General features: G+C 38.6%; 2 protein-coding genes across 9 annotated transcripts in view; both read right to left on the bottom strand.

Moving 5' to 3' along the window:
- Nucleotides 1–3,006, bottom strand: part of CCDC138 (coiled-coil domain containing 138) — a 32,595-nt gene extending 29,589 nt beyond the window's left edge. For 4 of the 5 annotated variants that reach the window (XR_005699437.2, XM_040055738.2, XM_040055740.2 and 1 more), the window contains exons 1-3: nucleotides 2,203–2,481; nucleotides 1,365–1,474; nucleotides 549–727 (exon numbers count right to left, since the gene is read on the bottom strand). Coding sequence is in view for 4 of the 5 variants with exons in the window: in XM_040055738.2 (XP_039911672.1) it covers nucleotides 549–727; nucleotides 1,365–1,474; nucleotides 2,203–2,372 (459 nt within the window). In the remaining variant the exon portion in view is untranslated. Of the gene's footprint in view, nucleotides 1–548; nucleotides 728–1,364; nucleotides 1,475–2,202; nucleotides 2,482–2,964 lie in introns of those variants that run through there. The other variant, XM_040055741.2, reaches the window with a different exon arrangement.
- Nucleotides 3,007–6,106: 3,100 nt separating this feature from the next.
- RGPD4 (RANBP2 like and GRIP domain containing 4) overlaps nucleotides 6,107–19,869 on the bottom strand; it is a 32,994-nt gene continuing 19,231 nt past the window's right edge. For 2 of the 4 annotated variants that reach the window (XM_040057217.1, XM_040057219.2), the window contains exons 21-30: nucleotides 19,351–19,428; nucleotides 14,630–14,797; nucleotides 13,183–13,275; nucleotides 12,117–12,313; nucleotides 11,489–11,717; nucleotides 10,897–10,995; nucleotides 10,583–10,725; nucleotides 9,333–9,606; nucleotides 8,906–9,240; nucleotides 6,107–6,684 (exon numbers count right to left, since the gene is read on the bottom strand). In XM_040057217.1, coding sequence (XP_039913151.1) covers nucleotides 6,379–6,684; nucleotides 8,906–9,240; nucleotides 9,333–9,606; nucleotides 10,583–10,725; nucleotides 10,897–10,995; nucleotides 11,489–11,717; nucleotides 12,117–12,313; nucleotides 13,183–13,275; nucleotides 14,630–14,797; nucleotides 19,351–19,428 — 1,922 coding nt within the window. In that variant the 3' untranslated portion in view covers nucleotides 6,107–6,378. The remainder of the gene's footprint in view (nucleotides 6,685–8,905; nucleotides 9,241–9,332; nucleotides 9,607–10,582; nucleotides 10,726–10,896; nucleotides 10,996–11,488; nucleotides 11,718–12,116; nucleotides 12,314–13,182; nucleotides 13,276–14,629; nucleotides 14,798–19,350; nucleotides 19,429–19,869) is intronic. The other 2 variants (XM_058419557.1, XM_040057218.1) reach the window with 2 other exon arrangements.

Here is a 19,869-nt window from a genome sequence, read left to right as displayed (position 1 = left end):
TTATGGCAGGGAATACAACAGAAGCTTAGGAACTATTACAGAGTAAAAAACCATATAGGAGGTTCTTTTGTTAGTAGCCTAAAGCTGCTGGAGATGAACTAGTAGAATGAATGGAGGGATTTTGGAGGAGGCCAGGAAGGCAAGTGCTTTGGAATGCTTGGAGTCAGAACAGTTTCAAATGTTCTCAAGAAAAGCAACAGTTATGGTGCTTCCCTCTACACCCAGAGTGCGTCACAAGACAGTCTTGGATGTAGAAACACTGCGTTCCCACTCCCTCAAGTTGAATCTGCCCACCTATACATCTACCTGGTTTACCCAAAATTCAAATCAAAGCACCATTACCAAATCACTGAATTAATTGAGGGGAAGAGGCAGATGAAGACACAGATTTAGTACATAAGTAACTGTGATTGGTACAAAGTAATAGTAAAAAACAATAGTTGTAATATACAAGTTTTACTATATAAGTAGTTTCAGATTTCTTTCTCGAAAGTGAGAACCTTCATAGCATTATTCAACAAAAATTTTAAGGTGATGCCAGTTCCTACCTGGAGCTTCTGATGTATGACAAATAATTCATCATAAATTTGACTGATGTGAGGTGGTATTAAACCTTGCCTATTGCATGCCTGAGTTCCATGTAAAATTTTCTTTAACAAACCATGGTTGATAATTGGGTCACTATTTTTTTCAGTATTTGCAGCCAAATGAGATGGTAAAGTGAGGCCTGTGGACATGAGAAAAAATGCATTTTACATTAAAAAATCAGTCCTAGCTAAATATTGATATGATTGTTGTAAAAAAACAGCAAAAAATGTGTTCTAGGAATTCAGAATTACAAGTATAGAGTGAGATGTATCAAAATGTGAAAGAAATCTAGACTTACAGAGATTGGATCAAAGTTCTCATTCCATGATTTATTCAAACTGATCAAGGAACAACAGTTTTATAAGTAAAACTATGCCCTCCACTAAATATAGAAATCTCAGAGATAATCTGTATGGAATCTGTGCACAGACTGAATCACCAAAATCTCCTATTATTTTTGTAAGAGCTTCAGGCAAGTGATTTTCTGCTGATTAGACCTCAGGGTGACACCTAAGTAAACAGAACAAGACTTAAGAAACTACTGGACACCATATGAGAAAATAACATTACTATTGCTTCAAGTATGTCTGAACTTCCTAAAATAATTCTAAAGAAAATACTCATACTGATGAGAAAGGTTAAATCCCCACATCAAAATACATTTTAGGTGCCTAGCATATTTTTCAATTGAACAGAAACATTTACTAGGAAGATTTTTAAGTTACGCTATACTTCACATAGAGTTGTGAAAATGTATAAAATTAAATATTTATTACCTGTTCCCATATATAGAGCTGTATTTTGAATTGCATCAGTTTCAGAGCAAATAATGCTATTTTCTTCTAGACCACTTGAATCACAAACGAAATCTTGCTCATCATCAAAACTAAAAGTACAAAAGAGCAGTAACTTTAAATTATTCAGTTCCTTTCTAACATGATACATAACAGAGCACTGAAAGAAGTCCATATAAAAAGAGCAAACATTGCTTAATGTACGACTTTGATATTTTTACTGATAACAAATAGCAGAGTTAAATAATTTGGATGAAAGGCATTACAACTCACAAATCTCAACCACAGCAATTACATGCTGCTGACTTAAGAGTTGTTACAGTAACTACGCTTTCCATGCTGTAAGCACATGAAGCAACAGGTAAAACCAACACACTTCTCTCACCACAAACCACCAAATTCTGAGAGAACTAAAAAATTCCATTTTTCCAGTTTGGTGAAAAACAGACCTTAAAAGAGATTTCTCGGCTTCTGGAATTGAATTATCTCTAAATAAACATAAACCTGTTTATCAGTCTGGGCTTATTCCTGGGCACTTTTCTACTAGTTAATTTTTTTATCACCTAGTTTAGTTTATGTCATTCCTGTATCCCCTTAGCAATTCCAACATACACAGATTAGATTAGAAAGTGAAACAATATTCCTCATCAAAATCAGCACCCTCATTATGACATAAATTGGTCACAAACAATTCTTTATTTAACAAGAAAATGAGAAACTTAAACCAACTTTTGCACAGTCCAAATAACATTCTTTATTAGTCATTTATCTAGATTATGAGAGAAAATAAATAATAATGAGAAATAAAAACACCTCCTACCAATCCCAGTCTTTCAAACTTTTTCGGAAATCTTGATCTGATCTGTTCTGTCTTCCAGTTTCAGTAAATTCTGACTCTAAAGCACAATTTGATAAAGGAATAGTTATATTTTTCACTGAGCTATCAGTGTCACCTGAAATACAAAAAATTACAACAATTTTATTTTGCATTTGAGAAGCTGACGTTAAGAAATCAACGAGGACTTATTAGAAGTACTTGCCACGCAGTCATGTAGGTTTAAGAACCAAAACCACCAATGATGCAGCCTGATGAATTATGAACTTAACTATAACAGTTTAAGCCACAGTAAGAATTATTTCGCTTTCACATCAGATTTCTCATTCTGAAATTCTAGAGCTTGTCTGCCCATAGAAATTTTTCTGTAACTGAAATTTGACAAATACATTGATTTAGCCCACTATCCCCATGCACCAGTTTCTGAAAGAGACCAAACGCATTCTAAATAATAAACATTTATGGATCTTCAAATCAAAGATAAATACATGCATTATGAAGTGGACTGCTTCATAATTCAAGCAGGACTTAAAGACAAACAGGCTGTGAACCATTGTTCCAAAACATCCTTTGCACTTTTTACTTGTTACCGTTCCCAGGCTGGCTCCCAGGTATCACAACCCCCTGATCAAGCTTACCTATCTATTTAAAATGAGACAGTACAGAACGAAATAAATTTAGGAACAATACAGCTTTAGTATATATTATCCCCATAAAATATATCAAAGCACTGTTGCTTTATATTACCTTTGTAAACTAGGGAGCTTCTGCTTTTACATTTGGTATGCAATGCTCCCGAGAGGCAATCCTACAAGAAAGCACAAAACCACTGCACTCTAGTTAGAGTTTTCATGGAAAAAGTATGTTACAGCTTACAGGTTTAACATTAACATACAGTTAAACCGCCATACCTTGTGACAGAATTCTTACTACAAACTACTGGTTTGAAAAGGGAGGTGTTTTTTTTAAAATACATAAATGTAAATAGTCCTCATATTAACATAAAGAGGCAAATATATTCTCTACAGTCTAATAACAAAATACTTGTACTGTTATATGTTAGAATGTTTGAGAAACTATAAAGCACTATGAAGACAGTGCCTAAAATAAAGACATGAAGGTAGAATTAGGTAATCATGGACACAGCGCCATCTACCTTCATACACAGGCCTTTTACACCAGTTTCCTGCTTTAGTTTTTTTTTACTAATTTATGTCTACATACTAAAAAAGTGAATGACAGAAAAATTAGGCTACAAGCAAAATCAATTAAAATGCACAATACAAAATATCAGATTCAAGGCAGCTCTCATGACCTTGTTTCTCTGCTTCTCTGCTATGCTCTAGATCAAGTGATCAACTGCTGTATTTTCCTACCCTTGAATGACCAATTTTTAATGAAATAACAAAGCACACAAACATGTGTAACATCTTCTTCCTTGCAAACATTAAAGCCTCAGTAACAGTCTTTTAGAAGTTAAGTTTTAACAATTACTTTTCTTTAAAGTACGGTTCTGCAGTTCAAAGCAGAATATTCCCCAAGAAAAATTCCCCATAGAATCTAGAACGCCATCAAATGCTATTCAAGTTGCAAATCTGTCTGCAGGAACTAAGGGCACATAAAGCCCGATTTTAGCTGCTAAAAAACTCAAAATCTTCACATTGCATATGCGACGGTTCCTGATCTGAAAAGGGCAAGCTACTTTTCCTAAGGAAAAAAAAAAGGCTGGGTTTTGTATTAATTTGATGACTCCCAGGACTAACTTAATCCAACTATGGACCTAACTCAAACCCACTTGCAATCTCTCCCAATCTTTGGTTGCTCATGGATATTTTTCCACCCTATGACTTCCCCTGCACCATGACTTTGAATCACTTAAGGCCTGTTATCCCCCAGCCACACTGGAAGCATCTGACCCAGGGAATACAGATACATGAAAACAACTGCAAAAATTTGTTTCACTGAAAGACAAACAGAATTCAGGCAAAATAAAGGTACCTAGCCAGCAATTACTCCTTCTACTAAGTATCATGGGGGAAGGGTCTTTGCTGCTGAATTTTTAGGCAGATCAGTTCTGATTTGTCAGCAAAAGTAACAAAAAGAGAAGAACCACGATACAGTTCATTCACCTGAGTGTAAAGAATCTGGCTTTCTCTGGTGTAAAATATCATTGCCGTACCTCGGCAAGGGAATGATACCGATCATAATTAACTGTGGTCATTGCAGCAGTCTCTAATGAACCATGGGTTTGATTCCTGATTGACTGGATATGGAACAATTTCCTGCTCTCTGACAACAGAAAAAATTACTTATCCTATTATAAATATTTCATACAAGCTTAATATTTTCCTAAGAGGATTCACATATTTTCTCACTCAACTGGCAGGCGCCAGGGCTTAGGCAAAAACTACATGCTAAACTGCGTCTTGGTATCGCACAGAGCCTGGAACTGCAATTTCCAGGGAAATTTCCTCCTCAGACAAGGATGACGCTTCAGCACTTCAGCTCTAAGGCAATCGGAGTGCGGCATCAGGGATGGGAGCAGCAAGAGCACGTAACCGCCTCAAGTCTGTTTAAACCCCACTTTTGCCTCGCACTGCCCGGGAACGCAACAGCACGGCGCTCACAATGAACCCCGAGGGAGCGCACAGGCCCCCCTCCCTCCATCTCCTCCGAACGCTTCGGGGACGCGGCGAGGAGGAAATGGCTTTCCTGTGCCTCCCCCTCCTCTCCCCGCAGACCGCCCGCCCCGGCCCCGTCTCACCCCCGCCGGCCCGGGCGGGCAGCGCCGCTGCAGCCCCGGGGCGGAGCGGCCGCGGCCGGGCCCCGAGCCCGCCATGGCGGCCCCGCCGCGCTCGAAACAACCGCCACGGGCCGCGCAGGCGCACTCGGGCCGCGGGCTGCGCCGGGCAGGGCAGGGCAGGGCAGGGGGAGCGGCCGCTCTGGGCCTGGCGGGGAGGAGACACAACATCATCAACAGCAGCAGCAACCACCGCTCCTCTCCACCCCCGCCACAGCGCGGCCCGACAGCGTCGCCTCCAATCAGTACCGAACAACTGGCAACTGGACCACTCAGGGCCACCTCCTTAAAACACCTGCAGCAACGGTGATTCCAACACGGCCCTGGGCCGCCCATGCCCTCTATCAGCCTTTCTGGGAAAAAACGGCTCCTGCTTCCTCCCTTAACCTCCCATCGCACAGACTATAAATCCTATTGTCCGGTCGCTGGTTGCCTGGGAGATGAGGCCAAACCAGCCCTAGTTCCAGGCTCCTTTGAGTAGTTGTAGGAAGTGGGGTAAGGTCCCTGAGCACCCCTGAAGACATATTACTGCCAACCTTTAAAAATAAATAACCTCCAAATAAAGCTACGCTAAATGCATGTTGCCAGCACAGAGCTGTAGAGTATCAGTTTAAATAAACTCCACATTAAATACTCACTCTTGAGGCAAAGTTGTAAAAGGTACAAGCACACTAGAGAGTACACAAGCTAGAGCAGCAGCAGGGGCAGGGAAGTTGACCACACCTAATAAACACTGAGCAGAGTCAGAGGGTTAGACTTAAACTATGTCAGGTAAAATCCCAGTGTTAAATAGATGTTATTCACTAAGCCAAGTTTTTTAGAAATAGTTTAAGTACAAAAAAAAGTTGGCATATTGCTCTAGCAAAGCATTGATCGATCATTTAAAAACCATGCAGACAGAACAAACCAACATCCACCTGGCTCAGCCTGCTTTCTGCAGACTGGAATACCCGTTAACTTTCAAAGGACTTCAATGTACTGTCCAGCAATTTGCATCTACAATCTGTACATTCAAAAGAGCTTCCTGAGAGCAAGAACCAAGTTATGCAAGTTCTTTTCTTTTAAACAAACCAAAGTGAAGACAAGACATTTATTTTAACAAGACTAGGATTTAATTTTTAAAATTTGACACTTAATACAAATATGTCAGGATAACACAAATACACCTGAAATATGCCAGTGCCTGAAGTTTATTTACCATGCAAAAAATCAATTAGAACACATAAAAAAATTCAACTATAGCCTGTAATTTTACATTTATACATCAGAAGTGTCCATTTTAAGAAGTTGAAATAATTAGTCAATAACATCTAAGTACTGATTTATACTGCTAAAACATTTGTATACTCAAAGAAATAATTCTATATTTGCCCACAGTCTGTAATGACAATTCTCCCATTTACTAGCCCTTTAGGAGAACCAAAGGATTCGATCTTTTTCACAACATCCATTCCATCTTTCACAAACCCAAATACCACATGCTTGAAGTCCAAGTGTTCTGCTTTTTTAAGTGTTATGAAGAACTGAGAATTATTTGTATCCCTGCCCTTATTTGCCATTGACAACAATCCAGGACCAGTGTGTTTCACTATGAAATTCTCATCTTCAAATGCTGTTCCATAAATTGACCGTCCACCTGTTCCATCATGGTTAGTTATATCTCCTCCCTAAAATAATAATAAAAGACACAGCATTAACTGACAAGTCCCAAACCATAACCCAAAAATTATATTTCTGTTCAACAGTAAAGACTTTGTTTCGGAGGAGCTAATTTTTCATTTTCACAAGTATCAATATCTGCTTAGATGTAAGACTTCCCAGCTTCAGCAGTTTGTTCATGGTAAGGGAAGCAGTAGTGGAAGGTTTATCTCTTGTTTATTCTGAACACACATCTTCCTGCTCCCCATGGTGACATTCCTCTAGGCCTGCCTTTCCTACTGCCTGCATCACTTGGCCCTGGAAGCTGCCTGGATCTACATTATCTCACTGAAGGTCTGTCCTTGCTTAGTCCCTGCAGGCACAGAATTAATCACCTGAAAAAGGTTAACATAGCAGTGAGCAGTAATTCCATACAGCTCTGCCACATAACTGGTTGAGCAGCATGGTAAGTAGGTCTTTTATCTTCCTGGAAGGTAGAAACTTCTGGTTTCTGATAATTTGAGTATACACATAAAAGTGACAGTGTAAATTGTACTTCCACAGCCTTAGTTCTCATTGAAGAACTTCTCACTGTACCTCAAGAAAGTCCAGGCAAAGCAGAGCAGACTTAAAATATACTCATGTAATATGATAAAAGCTCACTTTGTCAAGGCACACATGGTGCAGTTAACTGTTTTAAAAGAAAGTCTGCTCCTTTATAGAATGTGGAATACCCTGAAATAAGCTTAAATCCTAAATGATTTTAGCAGAAAGGCACAAAAGTTTAACAAAGGAGCCATGAAGTGCATACTTCAGACACATACAGACAACTAATCAAAAGACAGGCTAGTATTTTATTCTGGTAATAAGCCACTCATATACTATCACAAAATGGTTTATGTTGGAAAGGGCCTTTAGGATCATCTAGTTCCAACTCCCCTGGCACGGGCAGGGACACCTAGAACTAGGACCAGGCTGCTCAGATCTCCATTCAGCCTGGCTTAGAACACTGACAGGGATTAACTTCTCTGGGCAACTTGTTCCAGTGTCCCACCAACCTCACAGCAAACAACTTTCTCCTAACATCTACACTAAACCTACTCTCTTTTACCTAGAAGTCATTCTCCCCATGTCCTGTGACTATGCGCTCTTGTAAAATGTTTCCTTCTATCTTTCTTGTAGGCTCCCTCTGGAATGACACCATTACATCACCACTAAGTTTTCTCTTTTCCAGGATGAACAAATTTAATTCTCTTAGCACTTCCTCATAGGACCAGTGCTCCATCCTTCTTAAAAGTCTTGGCCCTCCTCTGGACTAGCTCCAACAGGCTGATGTCCTTCCTATCACTTTTGTGTATTATTTTCCTGTATTACTGTATATATCTGGGCTTGTAGAAAGTCATCTACATGCCTCATCTTTGGGGATGTAGTGACATGCAAAGCATTGGCATAGCACACACTGACATTGGCTCATTTTGCCTGCTCCAAGTTACTAAAACTCAATGAACTATGAATGAGAATTTTAAGAAAGGTCTAGCTGAGGTATGATCAATCTCCTAAGCCTTCAGCACTTATGAAGAACTTGCCAGTGCTACTGAATGCACACAGAGGTTTAGAACCAACACTGTCTACCTGGGGTTACAGATGTACTGCAGGCTGATGCTCTCAGCACAAAATTTGATGTTTTAGGAAACAGGCCACCGTGTGGTAATTGCATCTAGAAGACTTGTTTTACATTGAAACCTAACATCCATGATACTTGGAATATAGATTTTAAAGTGCACAATATCTGAAATACAAAGTGTACTTTAAAGTCCAAGAGAAGCCTGGAAAGTAAGCGTTCCTAACAGGTGAGCATACAGAAGTTCTTCTCAGAGAGAGAAGGATGAATGGTAGTTTCAGGAATGCCTACTTTCCTTGGTGTTCCTGCTCAGCAACAGGCTCTTTTTGTCTATCGTAAGAGAACTCCACCTCCCTCCATTTTTTTTCTTCCACCCTGACATGAGAGTGACTAGGAAACAGGGAAGCATGAGGCCACTGGCAGGCACAGGTGAAAAGCATCTTAGGGTAGCATGTGCTGCTTCCACCATTTCTCATCTCCTTGTAGGGAAAGGACAGATGAGACTATCCTGCACAGTGGATCCACGCTGCCAACAAGAATGTGCTATTCTGAAAAGTCATTTTTTTGAAGTGCCATTTTCAATCACGATGCATCACATTCTCTCTGTGAAGACTTCCTTTTAAACTTACCTGACACACAAAGTCTGTGACTATTCTGTGAAAGTGGGAGTTCTTGAACCCAAATCCTTTCTCTCCGGTGCACAGGGCTCTGAAATTTTCAGCAGTTCGAGGTACAATATTTGCAAACAGTTCCATGGTTATGTGTCCTAAAGGTTCATCATCAGCAGAAACTTCAAAATACACAACAGGGTTGGTGTCCTTTGACAGTCCTGCTGCCAGAGACAAGTGACCCTTCTGCAGTTCTGACAAGCTTAGCTGGCACTCTTCAAACATCTTCTTGAAAGAATTGGCCATTTCTTGGCTTTTAAATCTGACTGCAAATTGCTCTACTTTTACTTCACCATCTGAAAATAAATCCAAGAAGGTTTGTTTAGTTTCATCTTGCATTAATCTCCAGGGAAAAACAAAACACAAACTACAACTTGAAAAAACTCACCAGCATAATCTGTGGCTGTCCAAATGAAAGCATTGTTTGATGTATCAGAGGGCACTAAGTTCATTTCTTTGGTGATAACATGGTTTGCACAGACTTTTAGAACTTGGTCTCTTCTCATTAGGACTCTATAGTATTTCTTCTGTGTATGGAAGAGTATTTTGATCTCTCCAACACCACGCTCCTTCCACTGAGTAACATCCCTGTCCCATCTGTAAAGTTTTGCTCTCTCCTTGAAGAGAATTTCTTCATCTTCTTCTCCAGATTTTACCTCCACCTAAAAAAAAACCCCAAAACAACCAGCACAGCAGACTGAGTACCTGTGATTTCCTATAAAGATATTAAATAGTTATTACATACACTTATGAAGATTCTGACATATTACAGTGGAAAATTACTCAGTGTGTTCTTATCTCCAACACCGCATTCATCATACCAAAATGGGTAAAACATTTTCAGAATTTAAGACTCCAACAAATTCCACTATTTGCAACCAAATACAGCACTGCAAACCTCCTTCAGCATGCTACATGTAGTTCTGGTGGATATCTGTTGGTTTTGCTTTGGGAGTGGTTTGGTTGGCTGGGTTTTGGTGGTATTTTCTTTATTATCAAAAGAGTCTGAAATGGTTACTAGGCTAAAAACCAAATCAAGACATGAATAACTGTGTGAAGGCTTACTCAGGAAGATATAAGGTTGCTTTCAAAGTTGAAGGTTCTCCTACTTCTTGAAAAATATTTATTTTCAAACAAACTAAGTTAGGTCCCTTAGCCCTCAGGTAATGGTAATTGTACATCTTTTTGCTTAGTGATTTTAGAAATCTCTTGCCTAGCTTAGAGTAAAAACCTCTTAATTGGCATGGCTTTCAGAGAACTGAATCTCCAAGTCACTGATACAAAAACATAGCTGAATTGTGTAAGCACAAGCAGTTTTCCTGTTCCCCTTCTTGATTTTCAGCTGTGCTATATGGATGGTTTAGCTCTTACAAGCTACATGTACAAATTTGCATCCTGATCAACTCTCAGTCAAGTTATAAAGAAATTGGTGTGGAAGATTTTAACTGAGGCACCAGACACCTCCCCAGGGCTATGTTGTACTAGGATTCCAAACAACAGGTCCTTCAACATAGTCAGTGTAAAACATGCAGAACACCACAGAAAGCAAAGTTAGTTAAGGAAAGCATATTTTAAAGCTTGCTGTGTTTGCAAAAATGCTTATCTTAATGTTGTTTTATATTCCAGAAGTCATCTTACCTCTGGTAAGGACACAATCGGCTCAAAGTGGATATCATCACTATGTACTACCTCATCATCACTACCACCTTCATCTTCATCTGCTTTACGGGTGGTATCTCCAAACACAGCTGCTCCTGTATTTGCCCATTTGAAGTTTTTATCTACAATTAAGAGAGTTACATTTTAAACTTAGTGAAGTTTTTCTTCTTCCTGACAAAAATTTGCAAAAAAATTGTTGTTTCTAATGATCAGCAGAAGTTTTGTGCACAAAAGGTGTATTGTATGAAGCAAAAGTCCAGATGAGGTCTGTCTCAGAGACTAGTTGAACTCACCTTTTGAGCCAAAAGCAAAGTCTTCAGAACTTTTGGATGCCAGATCTGCAAATGACAGGCCTGCAGTATTGCCAAAACCAAATGAGATGATTCTGTTTTCTATCAAATAAAAAGCGGAAAGTCAAAGATTTTTCTCTACTTTCTTAAAGAAATGCAGTTATGTAGTCACAAGAATAAACTGGAGAACTGCCTACAGCATTTTCTTCCTCCCAATAAATTTAAAGTTTGAATGACACTAGTCATAATAACCATCTATTATGGTTTTTAAAGAGGGCCCAAGACTGTGTGAGTTTACTACTAGTTTTGTGCATACTACTTATATGCAGATCCACAGAGCTCGTGTGGTATTTAATAGTAAACTAATGAAAGTACATCATCTGTAAATTACACAACAGACACTAGCATTGTTTTGTTGTAGCAAAATTGAACTCAACAAAATTTGATATATACACATTTTTATCAGACTGGCACCTATGTTTCTAATTCAGTATTGGTACTACTTCTCCCCAAGACAGCAGCTACTCTAGATAAACTGATCCACAGAAAAGCATAGTTTCCTACAAAAAACTACAGAGCATACCGCTGACATTACCTTGTGTTGGCTCTGAACCATCTGAATCACTCTTTTTAGTTGACAAATCTACAGGTTTGTCTTCAGCTCGTGGTAAGGTCTGTGATACTCGCACCGTTTCTGTGGTGGAATGTGATTCTTCACTGCTGGCACCTGACTGCACATGTACTGTCACCTCATCTTTTGCTGGAGCAGGTATTTCTTCCTTACTGGTGTAGACTAAGTCACTTGAGCTTGCAACTTCATCCTCCTGCAATTAATCAAAAAAGTAATGAAACAGGTAAGTAAGTTAGAAGACCTTAGGATTCAAGCCTCCTCCCTAGGAACCTAAGAACAGTCCTTATAGAAATATAAAGAACACCAAGAAAAGCTGTTGTAAGCTTTCTGAAGTTTTTCATTACAGTTAACAGAAGGATGTTAACTTGAAAAGAGACTAAAGTATCTTTGAAGTAGTCTGTTTTCAAAAAAATACTATTATTCCCTGAAATCAAATTTCCTGTGTTGGCAGACACTTGAGGCACAGCTACAAAAAACCCCTCAATTTTTCCCGACAGGATGTTTTAGCTTAAAAACTGTACTGGTCTCACACTTATATGAAGTAACTGCACAAGTTTAATGACAAGAAGTTCAGCAAAGGTTTAGCTCTTACTTCCACTTCGTGAATTTCAGCTTCTGACTTTAAGTCTTCTGGACTGCCACCTTCTGTGTCAGTACTGATGCCACTAACAGATGTAGAAGGAACCTGCAGAGCTTTTGTTTCATCTTTCTCCTCAGGAGCTGGTTTCTTTTCCCAAGTAGCAGCACATTCTCCTTCATTGTTGAATTCACTGCTTCCTGCAAGGCCTGCTGTAAAAAATTAATGGAAAATAGGTGTGAAGGCAGCAAAATACTGAAATAATTTTTAGCCCCTAGATTATAATTTAACCTCATAATAGCCAGATCAATTTGAAGACAGACTTCCTGAGTTTCACAGACAGCATTACTGTTTAAATAGTGGAAGTGAAGACTAACTAACCTAACCTGGAGTGACTAGAATTGAATATATAACATCTGTGGGTTTTTACTGCTATCAGGGAATTTCCATGCAATGATGAAGAGTTTAATCATGCAGCTGCCCCTCCTACTAACTTCCTTCAGTATCTCCTCATATTTCAGATGGCCCAATCCTTCCAGCACAAATCCTCACAACCCCACCCCCCCAAAACTTCTAGAAGTACCTTCCCAGACTTCAAGTTTTGCAATGCTGAAGTCTGAGACACAGTCAGATGCATGTAAGCAAGTAATCTACACCTGTATTTTTAGTATAGGGAGCAAACAGCTTTTCTTTTAGATGGAACATTAACTCACAAGCTTAAATTGAGTAAATGTGGAAGTGGCAAGTATTCAAAGATGTAGACAACCTTCTCTTGAGTAGTATCACTCCAAGCTAAATTTTTCATATTCAGAAGGAGCTCAATATAGGAAGAGACTTTGAAGCTCTTCTTTAGAGATCACCTGGAATGTGCATTTCTTTCAGGTACCCCTTTACTGCTAACTAACAGTTTGACATACTGAGCTTAACTCCGTACTTTGAGACGCAGGTTTTCTGCACCCAGCATCTCTGCTTGTAAAAACCATTCCAGGAAACATAAAATTAACCTCTGCCCATGTGTCCTTCAGATTCAGAGTTTGTTTCAGTACATGAAGCACAGTAATTAAAATTTCTTAAGACATACCTTTTACAAGACCTTGCCCTTTCTTTTTCTCTTCTGAATCACTGGGATAGAGTCTTCCATTAAGCTTCTTAACAGCTGTTTCATAGTCTTCATCTTAAACACAGTAAACAAGGGTAAGTTCTCAGGTACAGTCTAGGTCAGAGAAGTTTGATAAGCCCTTCCAACTGACAAGACTACCAGGCATATGTAATTTTTGCTTATGTTTTAAGAGTTACGTAAGTCAACAAGCAAGCTTTCACTTCTAGTTTTGCTTACATGTGCTCCAGAATGCTGTTTCTCAGTCTAGATTGCTACAGATACGTGTCACAGGTTTTGTTTTTGGAAAACATATTTCTTACTGAGTGATTTTATTAACACTACCACTAAACAGATTTGGGAAGAAGACTGAAGATTTTTTACACAAAAACTGGCAAACTCAGGTACTTGTGGGAGGGGGCTTCTCCCATTTTCTGTTGAATACAATGTTTCAAAACTTCCATTTAAAGTATCTGCTGCTGAATAAATCAATCTTAATTACATGCACTAAGGTTTGACATAAAGTAAGTTTACTAATAGTATTACGAATTTGCTTTAGAAGAAAAATAACTCATTAGCATAGCATTTAAGGAACCTGAGATTGTTTGTTTTTCATAAAAAATGTTTTGTATTTGTCTCAAAATACTTAATAAAGTAGGTCTCTTGTTCAAATACCTCTTACCTAACCAACTGCCTAGGTAATGATGTCAACACCTGTAATACACCAAACAAGTACCCTTTAGTCACTCCTGGGCCTCCACCGTACTATTCTGTTTTGAAGACTTGAGTGTACATCTTTGGCCGTAAGGACATTGACAGGATTACTTCCCATTGCCCCAAACAAAAATATTTCAGTGTCTAATGGTTCTAACAGTGTTGAGTATCTCAAACTGGAAGGGACCCATAAGGATCACCAACTGCAGCTCTCTACTCCTTGCAGGACTACCTAAAACTAAGCCATATGGCTAAGTGCATCATCCAGATGTTGCCTGACCTCTGATGGGTGTGTTGCTTTAACTACTGTCGTGGGGAGCCTGTTCCAGGACCTGACCACCCTCTCAGTGAAAAGCCTTTCCGTAACCTGAACTTCCCTGACAGCTTCATTCAATTTCCTTGTGTCCTATAGTTAAGAAGCAGAGAGAGAAGAGCAGCACCTCCTCCTCTACAGATGCCCTTGAGAATCTTTGGAGTGTGACAAGGTGGCCTGGTCTCCTCCCAGCTGAACAAACCAAGTGACCTCAGCCACTCCTCCTGAATCTGGCACTCAAGGCTGCTCATCACTCTTGGTCACCCTCCAACAGTTTGATGTCTTTCTTACACAGAGGCACCCAAAACTGCACACAGTGACACTCAAGGTGGGGCTGCACCAGTGCAGTGTATTACATCCTTTCCCCACAAAAAGGCAGTACAAACAAATTTTGGCACTCCTTACCATCATCCTCGTCACTCACATATCCAGGCTTATTCTTGTAACAGAAGAATGTTGAAGGGAGCTTGAGGAAGTCAGCAAGAGCTCTCTGTTCAGGGGTAGGTGTTAACTCATAAACTATTACAACTTCATCAGACGAAACATCATCCTCTGACACTGTGGTCTTCTCAGCTTTTTTTACAGAAATTGAACAAACCATTAAAAGGGAGTAATTTCAGAACAGGAAATAACATTAACCCCACATTAGTACAGAACTAAGTTTATTCTAAGGGTCTACATATTTTCTGCTGATAGACCAGAAACAAAAATCAAACTTACAGGAGGCAAGGTCAGAACAGAAAAACTTACATGTTATGCTATTGCCTTTGGAATTCAAGCATTAAAACAAGACATGGCTGCATCTTAATATTATTATTAAAAGGATTGTTTCATTAAGTCCTCCTGTCATATAAGAGACAGCAACTGAGAAGAGTGACAGAGGTGTCAAACAACGGTGAACAAACAAACTTCAGGCCTGAAAAAAAGTGAAGTTCTGTACAACAACCTGTCCAAGCAACTGAACAGAACTCATTTCATATTACTTATGGGATAGCTGAGCTTTTTATTAGCTAATCTCAATTTATCATAATAGCTGTTGCTGAAACTTTGATTGTTACAAAGGGAAAGTAATTCTTAGTTCCACTATCAAACAACAAAAAAATATTGCTTTCAGCCTATTTAACTAGCTTTTGCAGCAAGGAAATATCACCATCAGTTTTATTATGTAGCTTTCTGTCTTCTTGCCTTCAACATTTAATTATTCCTTCCACCAGTATTGAGAACAGTGCATATCAGTGCAAAGGTTAAAGCTGAAAGTAAAGCCCAGGGCAAAGTGCAGAAAAAACACATGGCTGCAAAACAGCTTTAGAAACAAGTATTTGAGTTTATTATGAGAGAATGGAAGGAAAGAGGGAGGATATGTAAATTTAAATATCAGATATGGTTTTTTTGGGGTTCTGCTTGTTTAGACTTCAGTGTTGTTTTGAGAAGGGGAGTTTGGGGATAAAGGTCTAAGAAATAAATCTGAACTATTTTTAAGAGTTATCCTATAAGCACATCAATAGCCACAATAGCTGTTTCTAAGAACAAATTACTGCTTTAGTACATCAGCCTATTTGCTAGCAGCCTAGTATCTGTTCTCCAGATTTAAATTAGAAGCTGAAGGGTGGTCTCAAAAGCTTGCTGTGTAAAAAAAAAAAAATTAGTAAATCTGTGGCACACTGTAATCATAGGAAACCTAAATATCCAACTAGAAATCAAACTAGTACCCCGTTCCCAAAAACACAGATTTTTCTGATCATATAATTTAACTTACCATTGCAAGAAGAAAAAACTACAAAAGAGACATGTTTATAGACATGTCCTTCGATCCTCTGACACAACTAATGCATTAAAATAAGTCTGCTTTTTAAAAGCAGTTTTCGCATTACTTTTTACTTAATCATCCAGTGGATTAAGAGCGGTATAAAATAACAAAGCAAAATCCCAAGTACTGACTCAAACTTAGATATTTTTTCAAAGTATTACCTCTGCAGTCTTTGCCCCACCTTTGTTTACAAATTGATCATTTCAGGCATTTGTACACCAGAGCTACAAAGTAACTCAAACCCATCACCAGCACACTCTTGTAGACTAATTCTTTTAGCTCAGATTTTTAGATCTCAGCAAGTTCTCTGAGCCTGAAGAAAGTAGGTGTAGGATAAAATTCTTGAACAACAAATTTCTAAGTTCATATCATGACAGCAGAATATAGATGTTTTCATACATCTCAGAATCTTATCCAAAAAACTCACCCTAGCTGATTAAAGGGTTAGAAGTACATCTAGTACCGTTTTATGAAGATATGCAGATATCCTGCGTATCACCATGTGTTTCATTCTTTCTGGTTAGTTAAGCAAGCGTCTTAATTAGACTAAGTCCGCACCAAGTTCACCTGAGGTTTAAGTGTAGATCATTTAGTCCTACACCAAAAAACAGCTTTCCTTAGGACCAGAAAATTTTTTAAAAAGTATCTTTGAACATAACAAAACCCTTCTTTCAAGCCAGTCAGGTAGATGGTAAAAGCATGTACTTTCTTTAATCTGAGCAGTAGAAATCTAGCTAGAGGCTGCGGCAACAAACACACTGTTCATGTGTTTTACCACACTCATTGCTTGTCAGGTTTGACAATATTTAAAAAGAATTATCATGCAGACTCTTTCAGTAGCCTCTGGGCAAAACAGCTGAATAAGAGAAATACATTTAAGGTCACTTCAGATTAGTCTGTAAGGTAAAGTTCTCCATGAAACTGTTTTATCAAATACTGAAATAATATTCCAAATATTCCAGTGTTCCAAACATCTCAAAATGATAAAAGACTTCAACAAGAAACACCTTAAATTTATCTTCACGGGCAGCCATGAAACAAAAAGCCACACATACATACAGTGTATTCTGAAAAGACTTGGTTTTAGGACAACAGAACTTTCTACTCTAGGTGAAAAAATCCACACAAAACACTGTTGGTATGTGGAAAAAACAAAATTCAGGACAATATTATGCACAACAGTTCTTTTCAATGCTGTATTTTCACTTTTGTTTGAACTGACATTAAGACTAGGTAGGCCTAAATCTCTCTAGCTAGTCACAATACTGATGTAAAAGTAAAGCACCAGTTCAAAACCTAAAGCACATAACAGGTACAGTAGCCTGCAACTGACACAATTCAAACTTGTAAAGCACTGGTGTGGATTAAAACCAGCTGGCAATTAAGCACCACAGAGCTGCTGGCTCACACCCTGTCACCTGGTGGAATGGAGAGGAGAGTCACCTGGTAAAATTTGTAGGTAGAAATGAGATAAGAACAGTTCAATAATTAAAAAGAAATTACATATAACAACAATATTAAAAGAAAAAATAAAACTCAAGGAAAAACAAGTGATGCACAATACAGCTGCTCATGACCTGCTGACCAATGCCAGATTCCACTCCTACACTCCTACTGGCCCCTCTTCCAGGTAACTCCACCAGTTTATAAACAGTGCATGACGTTCTAATGGTGTGAATATCCCCCTGGCCACTTTGAGTCACCTGTCCCAGCAAAGCTCCCTCCCAGCTTTTATTTATGTACCTCCTCAATGGCACAGCAAGTCCCTGACTTCGGGTAAGCACTGCTTAGCAGCAACCTCATCATCAGTGTGCAATCAGCACTGTTCTCATACTGAAACCAAAACTCAGCAGTATAACAGCTACCGAGAAAAAATTAACTTTACCCCAGCCAAAACCAGAACAAGAACTTATAAGAAGTTTATAATCTGACCTGAAAAAAATGTAAATGCGTGGAGCTGCAGAACTACTATGAGGTTAAACTTCTTTTGAATGTTGTTCTAGCACAACTCAGAAGCCACTCCCCAAAAGAAGTTCCCCACAAGAAAACTTTATATTATATTTGTATTGGATAGGCTTGAAATCCTAACTTAGGATGGACTTCTCAAAATCCTTTACTATTAAGGCAGAGCTCAAAGACCAAAAGGTTACCCTGAAGACAATCATCAACTATAAACAAATCACTAAATATATAATCATAACCTAATTATCAGAAAAGTAGAAGTAAACAACAGTCTTAAGTACCAGAAAGGCTTATTTTGTTTGTCTCTTTAAATATAACCCCCCTACCATATACCCCCAATATAACACCATGATCAATTTGAGATAGGAAAAGTTCTTGAATGTGTGCATTGGCACTGAATGATTAATCACTCCAGATCATGGACATCATACTACATAAACAGAACTGAATTGTTAATAAACTCCATCCACAGGGATGCTTAAGGAAACACAGCAAGTGACTTCAGGTTACATATACAGAACAGGAATTCAGTGTGCAAGTAAGAACAGCTTATCAAATGACATTTTAACACTTCTAAACAATGTCAGACTAATACTGGAAGACTGTCTTATGCAGACTAGAAGTTTGTTATTTAAAATTAAAATACTTTTAAAACCATGTAAGTTGAGCTTGCTTACAGCAAGTATACTTGCAAGCAGCATTGGTAGTAACCTATAATCAAACTATAAGCTGTAACAGTTTTGTTTACAGGGTCTGAAAGTTTAGTTACAAATGGGCAGAAGTTTTCTAACCAGCCAAGGTGGATTTCCAATTATACATGAAGGTGGCTCTCATCTGAGCACTCTTTTTAAAAGCGCAGCAGTTAACACTGATAATCAGGAGACTGAAGCAAACAATTCCACAGAGGCTAAATACATTAAAGCTCTTTACTGGATAAGTCGTCTCAAGATCTTCAGGCATATTTCATTGACACCGAGTAAAACACAGGCACCACAAGACATATTCTCTAAAAATAACAATGTAATTTCTCCAGAAAAAGGAATTTAAGAGGTCCAGTGCGCACACTTAGTAAAACTGTGATGGAAGAAGTGCAGGGCACATATCTTCAAAAAATAAGGCAAACAAGCCAAAAGCTTAAACAGGGCCATCTACTGTGCTGGCTCATGTAAACATACTAAGGGCTAGAGACATTTTTTAACAAGACAAATACAGCAGTCAGGCACACAATTTCAAGAACTCTCTTCAGCATGCATGTTAATTATAAGGATTACTGAGCCAACTGCTTTTACACAGCTGGGTTATTGCCCATGCCTGCTAGAGTGTTTTTAATCACACATTCAGTGCAGTATGTAAATACCTTCACTATCAGGTTGCAAGGAGGATGTGCTTGTCCAAAAGGCCATGGGATTAGATTTAAAGAGGCTAAAATTAAATCCTAAAAAAATAAATTGTTGGTATATAAGTGTTTACCTGGAATTTTAAAAGGATAGAACAGATTTATCTATGTTCTGCAAGTATTCCAGTCATATTTCGAGGCAGGAAATTTCATCTGTTCATTCTACACAAGCTTATCCAACCCATGCGAATGTACTGCAGCTATTACCTTCTGCCATGTCACTTTATTACACTATAGCTAATAGACAGGATGCATTCATGAGTCTGAGACATCCCATCTTTCTCACAAAGACACCTCAGAACATTACAGTGGTCCTGTCAAAGCCACAGCTTCTGGCTGTGCTTTTTAGACTATGACAGAAGCCATATGACTGAGCATGGCGTCACAATCTCTTTTCAGGCTTCGGAAGTAGGCTGACATCTGACGTTAAGCTACACAACCAAAATTGCAGAAGCTGTTGTTTAACACTTAAAACAAAGG

This window comes from Hirundo rustica, chromosome 2 (assembly GCF_015227805.2).
Source record: "Hirundo rustica isolate bHirRus1 chromosome 2, bHirRus1.pri.v3, whole genome shotgun sequence".
NCBI classification, from domain to species: domain Eukaryota; kingdom Metazoa; phylum Chordata; class Aves; order Passeriformes; family Hirundinidae; genus Hirundo; species Hirundo rustica.
The sequence above is the reverse complement of the archived record's forward strand: the minus strand, read 5'-3'. Positions and strand labels throughout refer to the sequence as shown.